This window comes from Haliaeetus albicilla, chromosome 1, assembly GCF_947461875.1.
Source record: "Haliaeetus albicilla chromosome 1, bHalAlb1.1, whole genome shotgun sequence".
Lineage (NCBI taxonomy): Eukaryota > Metazoa > Chordata > Aves > Accipitriformes > Accipitridae > Haliaeetus > Haliaeetus albicilla.
Window position 1 is genome coordinate 78,777,770 of NC_091483.1, and position 19,648 is coordinate 78,797,417.

The following is a 19,648-nucleotide window of genomic DNA, read 5'->3' on the forward strand; positions in this document are numbered from 1 at the left end:
AATGTGCCTTCAAAACTGGATCTTCACAGACGTCAGCCATTTATGGATTGACTGCCCAGGGTGAGGTTTCTTGGTTTCAAGAATACACCTAAAACACAATAGTGTTTGAATAGGGATCTGATTTGTTACAGCCAAGTATCTGCAGACCTCAGCAGAATAATAATTGAAAAAGAATGCTGAGCTATTCCAGTGACTGTATAGCACATCTGAGTACAAAAACCTCAGGACACACTATAGCAAAGAGAGGAAAAATATCTAATCTATAAGTAAATCCTTGTGGGGGTGGAGGCAGGGAAGAGAGAGAGAGATTTTAGAGTGGGTTTGCATGAGATTAACTATGAATCATACACAAACCACAAGGAAAGCGGACTGGTTCAGTTTCCAGTACCATGCAAAATCTGGCATAGTATTGATGTACTTAAAATGCATGTCCTGCCTCATGGACAACAGGCAAGATCTTTCACTCTGGCTGTATGCAGTCTCTTAACCAGCTTTGCTCATTCTGCAGTGGTATAGGAATAAACTGTAGAAATAGGCATAGGGTCTGTATCATCAGTCACATATGTCACATCCCCTTGGGCCCTGGAAATGGCTCTCAGCAAGCCCTTGGGATTCCCGATTCTGAAAAGCCCACAAAGCAGCACTGATTTAAGATAGCTAGGACCAGGGATGCAAGCTAAGAGCTAATGGTAGCAGGCCATGGTTAGCCAGCATGCTGCAATGTGCAACACCCTCTGTAACAGATCTTCACATAAAGGTACAGGGATGAAGCATGAGAGATGACAGTTTCCCCGTCTGACGCAACTAAAGTAGCTTTTAAAATATACGTGTTTGGGTGGTCTGCAATGAGGCATTAGGATTCTTTAGACTGAATCTAAAGAGAAGGTGGTCATGCTCTTCATCTTCAGCTTTCAGTACGTATTAACACTTACTAGAGAAAAGCTCAATAGTGAAGCTCAACAGAGAGCTCCAGATCCGAGGTCAGAGATGTCCTGATTACGGGCTTTGCGATGGCCCATTTGATTGGCTTTGGTTGCTGAAGGGCAGATAAAGCCATACTCTAATCTAGCGATGAAATTTCCAACATTAGACTGAAAGAAAGGATAAAGTAACTGTCCTGACTGAATCATGTCTTTGGGAGCCCTCCATGCTCAGTCTGTCCCCACTCAAAGGACAGTTTAACTTGAGGCCCACAATGAACGGAAGTCTCCTGTCATCTTGAACTGGCCAGTTTCTGTCCTATATATATTCATTTTTCTAGGATCCAGCTGGCACCCTCGACAAGGCCCTCACCATTCTGAGCTACAAACACAACCTTGGGACTCTGACCTGGGTATTTACACCACTCACTGACTTCAGCATAGCTGCACCAGTTAACACAACTTGAAGCTCTGGTATTGCCTTAGGGATGAGAAAATGATTGTGGTTTGCATTGAATCAGCATTTTCCAGCTATTTATTCCCCCTGTCTGCAGAACGTCTACTCTTGATCCTTCAGGTTTACCACAAGCCAGGACTGGGAATTTTTGTGGCAGTTCTTGTTAAAATTTGGCAACGCACCACTTACACCTACCAGTGACAAAACACAGAAGCTGCAATTATTCCAGATATGAACTAATTTTTTTTCCCTCATATGCTGTGGGTTTTTTCGTTAGAAGGTTACATCGAGAACTCTTCTATTAAATTCCATCTTTTCTGTTTGGATGATCACTTTTCATTTCACAAGGATTCTGTAAGGCTTTTTTGAGCATATAAAATGATACACTTATTTGATTGCTAGAGTAGAGAAAAAGAGTTGGTGCAATTCCTGTTGGATCTAAGAACCTCCAAATCTTCTAAGTGAATGTGTATTTACTCAATTATCTCTAAGTGTTCAGGTGCTAGACCATCATTACAAATTCCCATCTAACAGTCAGCTGTAACAGAACACACCACATAAAAAGATCTCAAAATGCTATCCAAATACTGATGAAACAAGCTTTATCTAATGCTGCGAGATGGACGACTACTAGCACAGACACAGGTATAGGCAGTAAAACACAGAGATTCTAGTAGGCCTGTTCAAAATTACCAGAGTAGTCTATGTTACAGATTCACAACAGTTATAGTTATATACATCTACAAATATGGATATATCTATGAGACAGAGTTGATATCCTGAGAAACAATCATTAGATCACAGTTTCTCCCTAAATCATTAGAGTCAGCAGGGGATTGGTTTGATTGATTGCATTCTGACAGCTATGAAAAGAGGTTTGCACAATATAACAAACATGAGAAAATTCCTACAACATTTATGCAGGAAACTATTTACTCTTATTTTGTTGTCTGTGTTTTTAAGGTATCTGTTTTAAATAACAGCTTCCTCTCTGCATTTGATCCTACAAGAAAGACCCTTTCTGTATATAGGACAGCAGAGTATGTTGCCATGGAAATTATTATGATCTACTTAAATTCAACAAATCCAGCCTTATGGGGTATATTCCCCAGAGTATCTCAATTTAATTATTAATGTTCTTTCTAAATAGCAACATCCTTCTGTTTTGACCAAAATCCTTATAAGCAGAGTGAAAACAATAAGCCTGGAAAGTTAAATCCTTTGTTCAGCTGCAAAACAGGTGCAATTAAACCAGGGAAGATGCAAACAGCCTCCAAGCTGCCCTGCCAATGTGCTTCAACTTGGACCTAGATGGATCATCTGGAAGGGAGAAAGTCTCATTCAGTGCCTGTGTCCATTACATCCCTGGCCTCTCTGCTGTGATTTCCAGCAAAAGTACCAGCTAGGATAGTGGCGGTTTTTTGCAGAGGGACATGTTCAATGGAATCTAAACACTGACCATCAATTCATTTCCATATAGTTGCCAGTCTTGCACTCATTCTCCAGCTGTGCAAGCCCAGTGAAACCACTCAATCTTTTCCCATTAAATATATCACTAAACACAAAGCCTTTTAGCCTCAGGGCAGCTCCAGCATCCATCTTTCTCCTCCAAGTGCCACCATGAATTCTGCAGGTAGATTTTAGGAGCCTGATGGTGTTATTCAGGCTGATCTAACACTGGGGATAGTTTCTTGTGGGTCACATAATATGAGTGGCTCAGAGGTCTAAGTTCAGACACGCACAGACACATGTCATCCCAAGGCCCCAGCAGAAGAGGCAGCAGGACAAACAGAAACCTTCCACAAGCAAGATGAAGTTCAAGAGCCTCAAACTGCTCATCCACAAAAGGGCCCAAGGCTGAGCATGGCCCAGAACAGCCCTGCGGGAACTGCCCAAGGCAGAACAGCAACCTTATCACTATGGCTGTTTAATGTGACCTGCAGTCTGAGTAAGCTCCTCTCCCCACATGCTTACAACAAGCATTAGGGCATTTGTGCCAAAGACATCAAGACAAAGGTAGCCATGAAATGTTGTGATGACAGGAGAAGGTCATCTTCCTGTGATTGCTCTGCTCTTAATCTTGACCAGGGGCTTCCCATCTATTCTTCCTAGAAGGGTATTTGTCATGAAATGCCATCTAAGATTCCTGGTTTCACTCCTCCATGAGTGCTTCTCAGGGACTGACAGGACAGCTCTGCTACAAAAGAGGCCAGTCTATGCAAAACATCCCAGAGAACCTCTGAACTTTTGACCATTGGCTTGGAAATTTCAGCTCAAAATTCATATTTATATTGCCCCTCCAATTCTACTCCAGAGGGCGTGCCGCATGGCCACATCAGGGTCTACCACATGTAAAGCAGAGATGATAGTTTAGATGGACAGAAGTTATCACTAAGCCTATTTTACAGGTACCAAATTAAGAAAGAATAAATAACTTGCCCTCTTCCCACAGGGAGTTTGCAACACTGCTGAATCCAGGCAGCATTCTCATACAAAACCTGCAGCCCAAGTCCTTCCCTCCTCCCTTGTACGAGGCTGGTTATTGGTCATAAGCCTCCCTCCAAAACATGAGGCAAGAAATGTCTATCAGCTTTCAGCTTTCCTCTAAAAACACTTATTTAGAGGCTGGAAACAAGAAATAGAATGAGCTCAACTGAGCTGAATGAAAGGAAGCAACAGTATGAACTCAACGGAATAGAAATGCTTCTTGAGCATGAGCTGCAACTGTTTGTTGATGCTGACAGCATTGAATTGCTTAGTAGACTCAAAGGCAGGCTACACACATTGCCCTGGCATCCTTGGGACCCATCCAAAAAGGCACAAAATTCCAGACGTGAGGGGCATTCTTTCTAGCTCCTCACAAGTAGGTTCTTCAGTACTGGTTTTGTTGTCCTGTAGAATTTGCCATTTTGGAAGGCAAAAGATTACTGTTTGCTCCATGAGAGAGAAGAGGGAAAGACAGACTGCAGCTTTATTGACCAGTTGATTGATTCCTTCTTTGGAATTGGTTGGTTGTTTATTTATTAGCAATTAGCACATTAGCAGTAAGGGACACAGCAAGCAAGTAGGCAGCATTTGAAGAAACAAACCTTTACTAAGCATGACACCAGGCCAGCATTCCCAGCTGTCCCCCTGTTGCTCCCAAGAGTCAATCTCCAACTTGACAATTAATCCTCTGCCTCCATATAAATGTGTGTCCCTTTGGAAACAATCCTTGCTGTTCATTTCTACGCACCGTTCAACCAACTTCTCTCCTTCTTCGGTACATCCCTGCCCTTCCTCTGGCTAGCCTGCAGGTCGCTGCTTTACCACCCATATCAAATTAAAATTCCTTGTCCTCCCCTTCTAGATCCTGCAAAGTGTGTCTACAAGAAGAAAAAAAAAAAAAAGCAGGGTACCCTACTAAGGACACATGCCTGCTCTGAGGTCCGTATCAAAAGATGGAGTGGTTCTTGTACGAAGCTTGGGAAAGTACCACCCATGTTTCTAGTTCTGGCATGCCACTCCACATCTGGAGTGTCGTCCTGGGTCTTGCCTGCAGAATGAGCAGGCACGTCCTGTTATCTCAGTCCCTCTCTTCAGAAGCACACGTCGTGGAAAGATAAAACACAGTTTTCATTTTGTCGCTTCTTCTAGTTCATTCTCACCACTCTGCTCACCATCTGTTTTGCCTATAATTTGTCATTTTAAATTAGGAGCTCCTCAGAGCAGGAATCTTGTCTTACTACACGCATGTGAAATGCCAAAACAGAACACGAACACTGTACCAGTAATAGCGTCAGAAAGAAATTACCAGGGAGCACAGGATCAGTCTCAAATGATTCACCTAGAAGGCAGAGTTGCATTTATTCATACATTACTTATTTTTATATTACTAGAGAACTTAGGACAACCAACTAGAGACTAAACCCCATTGTCTAGGGTGCTGTAAAATCAAAAATACTAAATGAGACTTCCTGCCTAAAAGAGTTTACAATCGAAATAGCATACGAGTGATAACAAAAGTATGTGACTCCTTCCTCTGCAAAAAGCAGCATGTGATTAACTTCAACAAGACAGGTAATTTAAGTGAGATTTTGCCATACAAGTGTTTTGCTTGTAAAGAGCCCAATTACATGGATGCATCCCTCCACTAAGCCATTTCATCTCACAAGACCTACCTGGAAACTGCTGAATGGCCCTGATAAAGTCAAGTGGACAAGTCAACAAAAGGAAATCTAGACTCAGATCCTAGCTGCCTAATGAGGACATAGAAGAAACTTTCACATATAAAGGTTCTACAGCAATACAAACTGGCCAATACTTCTGCAGCACTCAACTCTTCATCCTACCTTTATGATTAGCCTGAAAGTTCCCAAGATACCACCTCTGTCTGCTGAAAGCATGGAAGCAGAAAGGCAAATGCACTGCTTAGTACCTAGAAGCAATTGCTCAAGAAGTAGGAGGCATGATTATATGTCCTCCTTTGTCTTCTTTGTACCAAGCATCTCCTCTTGACCAAACGGCTCTCTATGCAACACGTTACCTTTAATGGAAGCTCCTTAGAGATGTCTGTCTCTATTAACTGCAATAAGAGCATGAAAAAGTGTTTCTCAACCTTTCCTAATCACTGGACCACCTGACCCTTTGAAAGAAATATACAGCTCATTTTACATCCCACTGTTGCTTAAGGACAGATGACAAATAATAAGTCACGTGGAATTGGTAAAATGTTGAAATGTTAATATTTTACAAAATTGTAATTCAGTAGATATAGTTACAAAACTTGCAACTAAAAAAATGTGGTAAAATATAGTATCACCTGATTAAATCAATTAGTACATAACCAACAACTGCCTGTACGAGGATTTTGGTTTTAGAGCTGAAACATTTTCATGGATTGCCTGATGTTTTGTGGACTGTCAGCCATCTGTGGACCACAGGTTGAGTAACTTGGCTCTAAATGTCCCTGCTGGGACTAAATAACCAATTTTATGTAGTGTAATGCCCAACTTAGTAGCCTGAGTTAGGCAGTCTGGCTGTTGCATTCTGCTGTCTGTGACACTGACAACAGCACTGAGGACCTGAAAAGGAATGGGTCATTATTCAGAATACTTAAGCCTTTGGTTGTTCAACTGCTTCAACCAGCATCTATTCAAGTCTGTAGTTTTCTTCTACCCCTCTTACACTCATCATGAATCCATAAAATGAACCACAACCAGAATGCCCAACTCCTTTGATCAGATTCCCTTTCATTAACTTATCTACCAAGGAGCTTGGAGGAAATTTATTACCTGTTACCACCGGTTTTCTGTGGAATACTGGACACATCACTTGGTCTCCCTGTGCCTCAGCACCCTTACCAATACAATGGCAGTAAAAAGCATTCTGATGACACAATACTAAATTAATGCTTCAAAGTGCTTTAATACAGTGAAATGGAAAGGGTCCCACAAAGGCAAAATACTGTATTAAGGCAGCTGCAAAGGCCAAGCCTCTTAGCCGTATTCCACAACTTCTAGTTTGGTAAAACATGCTCCCTTACCAAACCAGCATTACATCTGCAGTGTATTCATGTGCATGCAAGAAAACCTTCCCCACTGGTGCTAAGAGCATTTCCAGCACATCTGTGCTTCTGCAGGAAAATCTGGGTCACGGTTGACAAAGCCGCAGGCAGCGTTATCCCCTGCAGTGTGATCAGCATGGTCACATTTCACATGAAGGGCAAAGCAAATGTCGCACCTGCGCTGGATGCTCCTCTGTCAGTTACTGTCACCAACAGGTTCTGCCCCCTCAGCAGAGCCGTAAAGGCTGCAGCAAAGATGCACGTGGTGGATGCCGGGCTGAGCTGGGAGCCGCAGAGACCACTTGCTCTTCATGCGAGGGAGAGCAGCAGTGCAAAACTGCAAGATCTGTTTCAGAGGGATTACACCACCTTATTGTATAGGTAACATTTCTTTGCAAATTCTGCATGTATGGCAGGGGGTCTGCCCTTCCCACTTCCCGAGCATGTAAAAGAGTCTGCTGCAAACTCATCCCCACAGCCTTAGCAGAGAGCTCAAGCCACACTAGGTCCATTGCTGTATGTTCACATGATTTCGCATCACTGGTGTTGAGGCCTATACAGGGCAATAAATACCAGAATCCTTCACATCACCTGCCAGCTCCAAGTAAATAATGTAGACTGTGAAGGACCTTCATATATGTGGTATACATCAACTGAGAGGCTAATGCCGACATATCAATAACCAAAAGCACAGGTCTGTGCTATGCCTTCATGAGAACAGCTCTTGCCCACTTGAGCAGATCCTGTCTCTGCCTGCCTCTAGTAAAGAGGATGCAAGTTATCCTTTTCTACCATCATATAATCTCTATTACATGACTTTTTTTTTTTCATTCATAAATGTCTTCAGGCTTCCCATAAACATAATAAACAGGAGGAGGAAGGATCTGCTAAGTTTCTCTAAAATGGAAATTCATTACTGATGTAAGCAGTGCCTTTTGATTAAATCAATGTCTGACTCAGCAGCACTATGGATTTATACCAGCTAAGGATGGGGGTGGCCAATCTCACCTACCCTTGCTAAAATGGCATCACAGTAACCAAGAAAGAGAAAGCAGAGAAATTGTGACAAGGAAGGAAATTTCACTCATCAGTTTAAAGAATTCTTTGGTTCCTCTTTGTTTTTTTTTCAGACCTACCTGCTTCCAGTGACAGCCAGAAGAAAGGATGCCTCTGATAAATCCCCAGATCCCTGTTACTTCCACACAGGGACGGGAATTCCCAGTGAACATCTGAGGCTGCGACCCTATTTCACATCAAACCCTGAGAGATCAGACAGGCCATTACTGATACTTTGATTTAAAAGAAAACAAATACTGGAAAAAAAGCATAATTAAGGATGGGTTTTTTCCACCATGAAGAACATATTTAACCATTTTATAATAATTTGTAATGCACTTCTAAGCTCCTCACAGCAGGAATTCAAATGCCTAAGTCACACAGTATCATCTCAACTATTGATGACCTGTCTGATCCAGTCTCATTTCTACGGACTTCTCCTTCCTCTGCCACATGTTCTAGATTGAAAGGCTTTCAACAGGCAGTGTGATGTGCCTAACTTTCAGAATTAGAGCCAAAACCTGTATTTCTGTTCTGCATGATCCCAAGCACAGAAAGCAAGTTCCGTGTTTCTGGGAAAAGAATAGCATTTCCCTGCAAATACAATAGGCTGCATTTATATATACCACTTTTAACTTCAAAATGCTTTTAGACAACAGCCAAAAGGTACAGCAGACCAGTAACCACCTAGGATTGCCAGTGCTATGCACTGTAGCTGAACTGGACTGCAATAACAAAGACATATCCCAAGTCCTTCTGCTAGAGTGGCCTCTACCACTTGAAGCAAAAAGAATCTCCTTCAAAATGAATAGCAATAAACTGTAGATGGTAGGACATGCCACTGATCCCTTCTGGTCTGCCTCAGGGAAGATAAATTCAGCACGGTTCATTACACTTCACAGATGAGGAAATTGAAATACAGGTGTTCTGGGATGTCCTTTCAGATTACTCACAGATGATGAATAAAAAAGGAGTTGTAATTAACCCATGAATAACAATGCTATCCCATTGCAGTTATTGTGAGAGACAAAGCAACGAATAACTCCAAGATGCAACAATCACAATTACAGTGATCCCAGACACCCCTTGGTGGAAAAGTCACCTGTAATCTACTACCATGAGAAAAAGAACATCCTGATTTTATTCTTGTTGAGGTAAGTGAAAAAACTACCTGGACTTTAGTTGGATGAGAATTGACCTCTTAAAGGAAAAAGATATCCAGGGACAGGATTATAATTTTGTTTCACATTTGTACAGTTCCAAGTGCAGATCCTGACAATAATAAAGTCTTCGACTTTAACACACAGCTACGGCAGTAGAAGATGCTACTCTGAGGTTTCTATCATTTCTCTTCTGGACGTTATCAGCACACAGCTCTGCAGGCAGAATAGAACAAGCCAGCACTCCAGACCAGCGTTAGCACAAAGTCCAAACACTAAAGCTGAAATTATGTAGGAGATGGTTTGCAGCATGCTGCCTGACCTCCCACTGAAGTGGGTGAGAAGTGCTCACACTCTTCTTCAGCAACACTTTGGAAACTGAAATTGCCAGGACAGTGACAACCAAATCAGGGATAACAGAAGCAACAAAGCACCCAAGAGCCAAAGCAAAGGTTTGCTTTTTGTTTTAAAGCCCTTTCTGTTAGCTGAGTCATATCAGACATAACATGGAGATCAGCAGAAGTCGTAAGAGCACAAAGCAATATTCATGGTGTGACTAAACCACAACACTTTCCTCATAATCCTTATCAAGTAGTAAGATTTGATGAAAAAACAACTAACTAGGCACAAGCAGGGGAAAAAAAAGCCCAACCAGGTGGCTATCCTACTTAGACCACAGCTGTCTGTACTGATGGATCAACTAGTGATACATAATAAGATGGGGAAATCAGATTAGATAGATTAAATCTTTGCCATGATCCTAATCTGAAGACCACTGTACACTGGGGAGTCAGCGAGCCACCTAACAGTTAACCTGCGTGGGTGCAGGCCCATGCTGTGCTGCATGTATAGCTTGGCCTTCTGGCCAGTGTTGTGCTGCACACACCCCTTGGATGCAGGATCAACTCATCTGGTTAATTGTAACAAAGGAGCCTGTAGGAAGTTCACAGTGGTCACCAGCAATTAAACCACCTGCATGTCCTTGTTTGTCTTCATCTAAAAGTGCAGCAACAAGTTCTCTTGTGAACATCCTTTTCATTTGACAGTAGAAATGATGAATAGAATTGCCTTTTGTTTTGTTTTTAAAAAGAAAATAAAATAAGGGCTCAAAAGACCAAAATGCAAGCTAACCTTTCCACAGACAGATCTGTACGGTGTGCTACGCCCAGACTGGAGGGCTGTTCCATGTTAGGCAGCTCAGGGTTTCCAGCATCTGAAGGGATGTAAGATTATTTATACTCTCCTCTTTTTCTTTATAATGTTAGCTCTAGTAAATGGTATTTTAAGCAATACTCTACAGAGTCCGAGGTTCTTGCTGGGATCATAACAAACCAGCACTTCCTAGTGCAAAACATGCAAAGAAAGTGGGGATCAAGCTTGGCTTGCTGTAGGTTTCCTTGCAAAATTCTTTTTTAATTATTACTATGATTACTAAATTATTAATATTTACACTGTGTATTCAAATTGTTATTTGCTATTGAAATTCTAGTATAACAAGTAATTGGTACCACCCTCTACACAGCTGATTTCATACTGTGACATGCTATTCAGATAAATAAAGCTGAAGAGAATGGGAAGGTTTGTATGTTCAGCTAATTACCTGACTGCAGATGTCAACTGCTCTGTGTCCTGCCACTATCAGATTTTTACCCAGTCCATGTGTCTTAGATGAAACCACCCGTGTGTATATGTGTGTGCCGAGGGAAGTAAGTTAAACTACCATCTCTCTGTAGACATTCTTTGTTCCTGAAGATTAGCTGGGTTACACGATGACAGGTTTTTTCAAAGTGGATATTAGTCTAGTAGAGAAGAAAGAAAAGCAGCCTTGGACAATACACACTACATCTCACATTGCTGTCAAGAGATATCTGCACAGTTATACTGTTCAAATTAAATCATCTAAATATTTAACACGCTTTCCCAGAATGAAGTGCAAACCAAATAATGGCTAGCAACAGCTGCAGCTGAATCCAGATGATATACCTCCAGGGGCTAAATTCAACTCTGGAACCCCCCAAAATCTTCGTATCTGACAGCCACCCAAATTCTTAGTGATACAGAGAGATAGCTAAGATCAAGGTGAGTTTTCCTTTTGATGTTTTATCTCACTTGGCAAAAGAGGAGCCCTTGAAAACGCCTTTCTGGAACTATGCTGATGGTGCAACATCATGGCACATTTCTTTCAGACAAAGACAGTGACAGGCCCTTGCAGACCCTCTACAATAACTTAAGAGCACAACAGATGTTCTCCTGAGTCTGCAGCTATATGTACCAGACAGAGAAAACTGGCAAATGATTCATCTGATTCAGTGTACTAACCTTGACCAGCCACGTTTCCAGAAAGGAGACAGATCAGCCATCCTGCTGCCCCACCTTAAGCCTAAACACCCCCCACACACACCCCTGGGAATTTCCTTAGTGGCATCAAAAATGCCCTTTTCTCGCTGTATCTCTTCTCAGGTGGGGCAGATGAACATATACCTCACGCTTGCTCCTTTTTCCCCTGTTGCCTCCGAAGAATTTCCAGGGAATTTCTACACATATTCCCACCTACAGCACTTCCAGCCATGGAAAAGCCGTAGGACAAGTGCAAAGAGCCACACACTTCTCCTCCCAGGCTGACAGGTTAAAGGGAAATCGAGAACGTCTTTTGAGAGGGTGGGCGGCAAGTTGCAAAGAAGAACGAAATATTTGATATTTCTTTTACAAAAAAAGCGAGAAGAAAGCAGCGGTAGCGGCTGGGAGACCCCGCGGCCGCCTCTCCCACGCCCCCTCGCGAGTCCCAGCCAGCCGCGCCGAGCCCCGCTAACAAAGCGCCGCTGCCCAAATTCACGTCCATTTTCCCACCCGCTGATGCTCGATTCCCCCTGGCGACCCCGAGCCGGTTCATCGCCGGATGCCAACCGTCCTCCTTCTCCCCTGTCACCTTGCGCTGTACAGCACGGCAGCATTTTGCCCTCCAACCCCCCCGGTAATTTTCCCACGCTGGAAAATACCGCTTGACCCACCTATTTTCTCCCTCACCCATCGAGCAGCCGAGCGCCCCATCCCTACCAACAACCTGCTAAATTTAGCCGAGTGGCCGCCACCGCGTATTCACAGCAGGGGCGAGCGGGACAGGCAGCAGGCGCGGTGCGGACACCGCACAGACACACACACGCACACCCCACAGGCAGGCAGGGACACGCCGACACACGCGTGCAGGTGCCGACCGGCAGCTACTCACACCACTAGCCTGGAGATGATCCATGAGACCATGGCGCTGCGTGCCGCAGGGCTGGCTCTCCCGGCAGGGAGGGCTCGCCCCGTCTCCTCGCCCGCCGCCGGCCGCCGCCCGAGTGAGCGGGGCGGGCGGCTCGGCCATCCGGCCCCGCAGCCTCAGCGCAGCCTCACTGGCGGCGCCGCCGCCGGCAGCCAACGCGCAGCCGGGCCCGGCCGCGGAGATTGGGCAGGGCCCGCGGCCGCCCCCCGCGGTGCTCGGCGCTGCGGGAGGAGGAGGAGGAGGAGGAGGAGGAGGAGGAGCAGACCCCGCCGGCCTCCGCAGCGGGAGACCCCCGGGCGTACGGGGAGCGTGCGGAGGGAGGACGGGGAGAGGGCGGCGGCTGCGCCAGCCGGGAGGGGGTCCCTTCCCCGCGCTGCGGCATGGGGCAGACACGCGTCAGCTTCTGGACCGCCGCAGCCGAGCGGGCGGCGAAGCAAACCCTATCGACCGCTCATATCAAAGTAAGGGCAAAGCCGGGGCATGGTGTCGATGGGCGTCTCGGATATACGGGAAGAGACGGACCCCCCCTCCATGCCCCAAAGTTTCCAGGCACAAACGACAAGGGTATTATATTAGCTGCCCCATCCCGCTGAATTCCCGTCGCTGTCAGTGATGACAGCCAGCAATCTCTCCTCCACGTTAGTGTTCGTTAGGGGGTGTCAAGGCTATCAAGTCCAATTTCCACGAGGGACATTTGCCCACACGCAAAACAACAGATGTTGGCTCGACCTGTAGGTTGTTCTTCCCTAAGTTTCCTTTGGGTTCTTCTTCTTTTCCTTTGCTACGTTGGCAGATGCCAAATGTGATTAGACTGCCAGAAATCATCTCCCACTGCTTTGGTTTTTTTCTTCTATCAGAAGCACACATGCCCACGGGAATTCACGATGTGTTTTAGTCTTGCGGCAATCTTTAGATCTCAAGCTTGCCATCATGAGACCAGCCCCAAGCTTCACTTGGAGGCTGCTCCATGGAGCAGTTGGCCCGGTTTCAGGCGTTAGGGCCAGGGTTCCAGCCACCCTGGCTGCTCTGCAGGATCCCTGCCTCCACACCCGACACATTGTTCTTTTCTAGGACTGTGCATCTGCAGTGAATTTTTCCTGTCATTCTGAGACAGCATAGCTGAAAGAGGCTGACATTCCCTAATGTATTGTAACCTGTGAGGAACTCTTCTAGGGAGAGACGGAACATTTCAAACCAGAGGCAGCAGAGCTAGGAGCTGATCACAGACCTCTCCAGTCCCAGGGGGCACAGCCATCCTCACACTCCTGTCCATTTCCACAGGAGGATGATCATCACACGACATCCAGCCCTTACCTAACACCTTCCTTCTGCTCAGCTCAAAGTCCTCCATAACAGGATCGTCTTTTATTATGTAGGCTCTCTGGATCTGGTCCCCAGAAAACCAATAACACCCACAGTCTTCAGCTAAAGCTGCAGGTATAGACATGCATGTAGTTAAAGTTCAGCACCTCTAAAAATTATCTTCTAGGGGGAGCATCTACATGGCCGCATTGCTCTTCTCTCTGCAGTGGGTCTGTTCCTCCACCAGAGGGAACTTCCACATCACGCTGTGACCTGTAACAAGCTGTCACCTCCTCACCGACCTCCCTGGGTTACAGCCGCATTTCCTTTACAAACACCGGTATTTTCTGGTTACAGACAGGCTGTGAACCACAGCTGGAGGCACGGGGCCACCACCAAACATTCCTGCCTCGGGGACTGCAAGGACCTACAGTGGCAGCATCGCTCCAGCCAGCATTTTGACTGCTATACAAGCACCACAAAGACAGGACTGGGTGGTCTGTTGTAACAAGCAAGTGTAAATTAATTGTCTTCTCCAGACAAGATTGCTCTTTGGAAGAACTGCCTTCTCTCCAAAAGAAGCCATTAGGCCATCTAGCCCAAACTCTCAAGGCAGTGAATCATCCTGTGGCTGTCTTGCTTGTGTATCATAGCCAAATAAGTACTTGGAGATCCGTTAGCCAAGATTTTTCATGTATCACGATTATTTAGTGTGAGATTTTAGACTGCATGTTGGCAGACACTTCACAACATTATTACAGTTAATTATGTGATATTACCAAGTATAAGGCACAGATCTCTCTGCATGAATATTTGTGTAACCACCGCAGTACACAGAACTTGCCACTTAGTACTTGCTGCATATTTCAAGCATAGAAAAATGGACCAACAGGAGAAGATACCAGGTCATAAAGAGAGATAACACAGAGGACAAAACCCAAAGCTGCAGCAAAACATTTTAGCGCCCAGAGCATAACTCAGCCTCATGCCCTCTTGGCTCCTGCCAACCTCTTCCAGCTCACCATGTTCCCTGCAACTCCTGCTAGTCACCATCACTACTGACCTGCAGCTCTCTTTTCTGGGCAGCAACCATCAGAAAGGCTTGAAGATATTTTCTTCTGCTTGGCAGCTCTCTCTGACAGGGGTAAGCAGAACACGGGACCCCCCACACACACACCCCCCTTATGCTGCTGCTTTGTACACAACTGACACAATCACCACCTGATGATTGTTGACTGATCTTAAGCCTCAAATGTACACAGATAGTTAACAAGATAGGTCTGGTGATGGAAAACCTAAGGAGCCTGTCAATGTGAATGCAGGGAGCTTTACTTAAATAGCTATTTGGTAAACAGAGGGTGAAGGGGAGAAATTCAGCTCCACTGAGTCATCAGTGGAGGGGTTACAATGCCCCCTACTTACTCTTCATGGGCTGTGTCTTAGGATAGCAGTCATATAGCCCTGTGACTGTAAGCTTGGCATATGACAACCCAAACATCCTGGGAAGAGGCTTTTCTTGAAGAAAGCCTTTCATTTGCTATTAAACCATCTGATCCAGTCTATAAAGAAATAATGGAGAGACACAAGAAGAGTTAAAGCTGTAGGGACAGATATGAATTAATTTACACAGCCAGCTCAGCAGAGACACCACCCAATGCTAGTGGAACATGTTGGAACAGCTTTAGCAGTGGAAGAATGTCAGGCAGTGAAAAATCCTATGTAGATTTCACCATGAGATGGCTTGATCTCTGTTTCCCAAATAACAAAAACCCCCAGCTTTGTTAATGAAGGCAGAGCCACCACCCTTGCCCTAAATACTATGCAGCCTTCTCCTAGCAACTACTTTTCCTGAGCAGTTCACAGCCATGGAAAAGTCAGACCCCCCAACAGCTCTATCATAATCAGACTCATTCCTCTTTGGCCCCAGGGAGGGGGGATGTCAGCCTCACAGCTGAACAACATCTGCCAAGCCAAGACTTCTCAGACCAAGAAGAGTGACTGATACATACGCACAGGGCACTCTGTTACCACATCTAGAAAAGGTCAGGAAGTAGTAGCAAGTGCAGACAACTCTTTTCAAGAAGGCATGTCCTCCAATGGATCAAACCTACATGAGAGGTACTTCAGCACAGCTTGAGAAGAACAGACAACCTAGCTAGGAATTGTCCCCAGGTATAGAGAAAAACATCAGGAAAAACTGATATCAGGAAAAAAAGTAAATAAATAAACATTGGTGATGTTTAGGTGCTGAAGTTCATGTGGAGAAAACAAAACAACAAAATGAATATAAAAATAAATAAAATACACATGCAATAGCAACAGTGCACACATACTGTATAGTATTGTTACAGTACCTAAAAGGTATCAGCAGAAGAAAGATTGATCAGGAAATAGATATTCTGCATCCCATTAAGGAAAATATATACACACACAAACACATAGATACATATGCTCAGCCCCTTGGAAGAGAAATGTTTGGTCTTCCACCCACTGGAAGAAAATGGGTGATCTCTTGCATTTATCTCCTGACTTCTACTTGGGAAGCAAAAGAAAAAACAACTCAACAAAACCCTGAAAATTTAATGTGGCCATTTAGAGCGAAAATCCAGGAAGAATGAAGCTCCTGAATACAGTAATGAAAAATGTCCATTTCTAAAACTACAGCTTTACTAACAGATACGGACTAGATAGGAAAAGGTTAATGCTACTCTAGGGGGAGTATTGTTGAAGTACGTGGAGACAGTAAGCATTTCCTGGCTGCCTTTTCCATCTTTATTATTGAATTACTTGCTTCAGAGCTATGACCATTAGCAAAGAGAGATTAAGAAATGCCTATTTTGACTCAAAAGTGGTGTGGTCTGGCATTTGAGCTGGGAAATGTGACTGCTGAGAAGCACCCTTCATTCTCAGTGAGTCACTACAAAAGCTTGGGGAAAACATGGGGACCAGCATGCTTGAATGTATCATTTGGCTTTAGGTAACCAAAATGGGACAGCTTAGCCCCAAATATTCTAATACAAAGCTCTGCAGTACAGAGATCAGTCACTGGTACTCAGTATCTCCAAATATTAAGCTCTGAATACCTCAAATAGTGTGTCAAAAGTGTCTTCTGAGAAGTCCGTTCTTTGCCTCCCGTATCTCCTTCTGTAACTTACATGATACAAGATGCTTCTGCCTTGGAATAAATCCACGTCTTAGATTAACTCATTAGTGGCTGTGAGGCATTTGCAGACCCTCCAGCTCCATGGGAAATTATCCCAGTTCAGCATGTTTCCCACTCTACTATTTCAGAATGAAGAAAATGCTTGGATTACAGCATTTTATAAATTGATGGAAAAAGAACTGTATCTTAGACTGGAACTTACTTTTTCAGCTTTAAAAGCCAATAAAGACATTAATAAATTACCACTATTATTACAGTACTTCTGACACTCAGATTAGTTTTCTTGTCCCTTGTTACCTGCTACCATCTTTCCACCTCAGCCTAGTCACACACAACCATCAGGTCTATTCCATGTCTCCAAATGATCTGCCTATCACTGTTTACATCCTAAACACCCTGCTATGGACAGCTTACAACAGAAATGTAAAAAGAAAGGAAACAGTTCAATAAAAGAATTATGTGTCAGCAAAAAAAATAGTTATCAGAAAACAGATTGTTGGAAGACAAATCTTCTAGATCAAATTGTATAGCCTCCTGGTATAGCAGGTAAGAAGAGACACTGCCTCCTCTGAGGGATGTGACATTCAACCCCCTTATTTTTATGAAGCACTTCTACCCCATCCCTGCCAGACAAGAACCTACTTACATATCTGATAAAGACCGCAAACAAAGAGGAAGACATGCTGCTCAGGTATCTTGGCTGGATGCTGGGAGAATGTCAACTTGGGATTCCCTATAGCAGGTTCAGATCCTCACCATCTTCCTCTTGAGGCTTTTCTTCTTCATGAACACTAGCTCTCTGAATGTCTGCTGGAGTGAAAAGGCAAGCACAACAGAGATGTTCCCTCTGTTAAGGAAAGGAAACTTCTAAAAGAAGAACTGCAAGGGTGACTTCTAATAATAAGGCATACTCTCAAGACTGGAAACCAGCAGCAAGACCAAGCCTATTCTAGCTTTAAAACAGGACATTTAATCATTCTGAAGAAGGAAAAGGAAAGGGACACTTCCTGGGCAAACTGCTGTGGATGATGCATACTGAATCAAGACCAGGGGAGGGTTACTCTTTAAATTTGCTGATGTGCCTCTCTGGCCCCTAATTATCAGCTACCGCCAGGGAGGTGATACTAAAGATGCACAGAGCTTTGGTCTGATCCTGTGTATCAATTCTTATATTCTTGCATTGGAATTATGGTCTTTTTTGAATTTTATTACTGTATAGTGTTTAACAATGACTACAATGCAATAGTAAATGTACTAAAGGATGACTTGACCGTGTTCTTGCCCTTAAAGCAGACAGAGAGAAAGGAGGAAGGTAATTAAGTGCTAGTATGAACATGGCATCCGCTAAAGAGGGATGTTGAGAGAAATATGGTCAGTGCATGGCCTTGAGGTTTCACTGAGGCGCCATGCAGATGGGAATGCTAAAAGCAACAAAAGGCTGTAAATAGTGAGTGAAAGGGGCCTCTCTCATGAGCAGAAGAGAGAAGGTTTCCTTCAAGGAAACAGAGAAGGAATGCAGAGGAGGCTATCCATAGCCCTAATTATGTTAGGGGAAAGCTAAAGAACCACTGCCAACTGGTCTTAGCAGCATCTAGAGACAGGCTGTCTTCACAGACTGATGTAATAAAAAAATTGAACGCACTAAGAGAGGAAAGCAAAGCGGGCTTCTTTGCTATCCCTTTCTGAACCACCTTTAACCAACCAATTCGGTATTACAGGCACTGCTGTGTTTAGCAGTATCCTGTATATAGGTGTAACTACTAAGCAATTACTACACTACTGTGGCTTTGTAAAAATGTGCTTTAATAACTGTATAAGTGCTACTTCACGGTAAGTTTTAATAAAAAGTTGCTATTGACCTTCAGGATCAATTTAAATCCCAGCACAAACCAGGACGTGGCAACTACAGATTTCAATTTTGCGCAGAGCCCCGAGGGAGGCAGAAGGAAACTAGCTGCACTGGCACACCTGGCAAAGATGCCCTCCCATAGGAGCAGCTCAGGAGTACTTGCAAGTGAGCAGCAACCTCACTGTGAGTGTACTCATTTTTCCAGGGGTTTTCCCATACTTCTACCAGGGCTTTCCTCCTCCTCCCATATGCCACAACATACCTGCCTCTCCCATGTGTGTCCTGTTCTGTTCCTCTCAAGGTGTGTAAACCACCCACTGCTTTATAATTGCTTTCTCCTCAGTTATAAATGCAAAGAGAAATGCTGAGTGTCAAAACATGGGACGTATTAAAGATACTGATTCTCATACTACATATAGTCATGAACATGAAATTCCACCACACTAAGCTAGTTCCAGTTCTATTTAATTCTGGAAAAAGTAAAAAGGATGCCAGGGAAAATATGCCTCTTTATATGGACAAGTTATATAACTAATTTTTTTCTCTGCAGTCAGGGTGTATGAAAAACTTGCAGTATCATCCTGCTTCTCTCTCTCATTGTGTGGCAGCAACAACAAGAATTGTCTTCCCAGGGACAAAAAAGGCTGAGCTCCAAAATTGAAATGGGAAAAAAAGCAGGATCCAAACAAACAACTTTAGAGGCTTCAGGAAAAAGACAAAGGGGGAAAAAAAAGAAAAAAAAAAGAAAGAAAAATACACCCAATGTGGTAAGAGTTTTCAAGTTACCTTCTATTGGCTATTTATAGAGTACCCCATCTCTATAAACGTTGCTCCCTTTTGAAGACTTAAAATGTCTCACTTCAATGCCACTGTTAATGAGACCAGATAACGGTTTCTTGGCTAGCACCCACTTACAACTTACAAAGGTCAGAGT

General features: G+C 44.0%; 1 protein-coding gene across 9 annotated transcripts in view; it reads right to left on the bottom strand.

Annotated features, from left to right (window-relative positions):
• REEP1 (receptor accessory protein 1) overlaps positions 1–12,608 on the bottom strand; it is a 71,282-nt gene extending 58,674 nt beyond the window's left edge. For 7 of the 9 annotated variants that reach the window (XM_069796135.1, XM_069796158.1, XM_069796151.1 and 4 more), the window contains exon 1: positions 10,270–10,340. In XM_069796135.1, the coding sequence (XP_069652236.1) occupies positions 10,270–10,325 (56 nt within the window). In that variant the 5' untranslated portion in view covers positions 10,326–10,340. Of the gene's footprint in view, positions 1–10,269; positions 10,341–11,457; positions 11,514–12,364 lie in introns of those variants that run through there. The other 2 variants (XM_069796126.1, XM_069796117.1) reach the window with 2 other exon arrangements.
• Between the last annotated feature and the right edge of the window lie 7,040 nt (positions 12,609–19,648).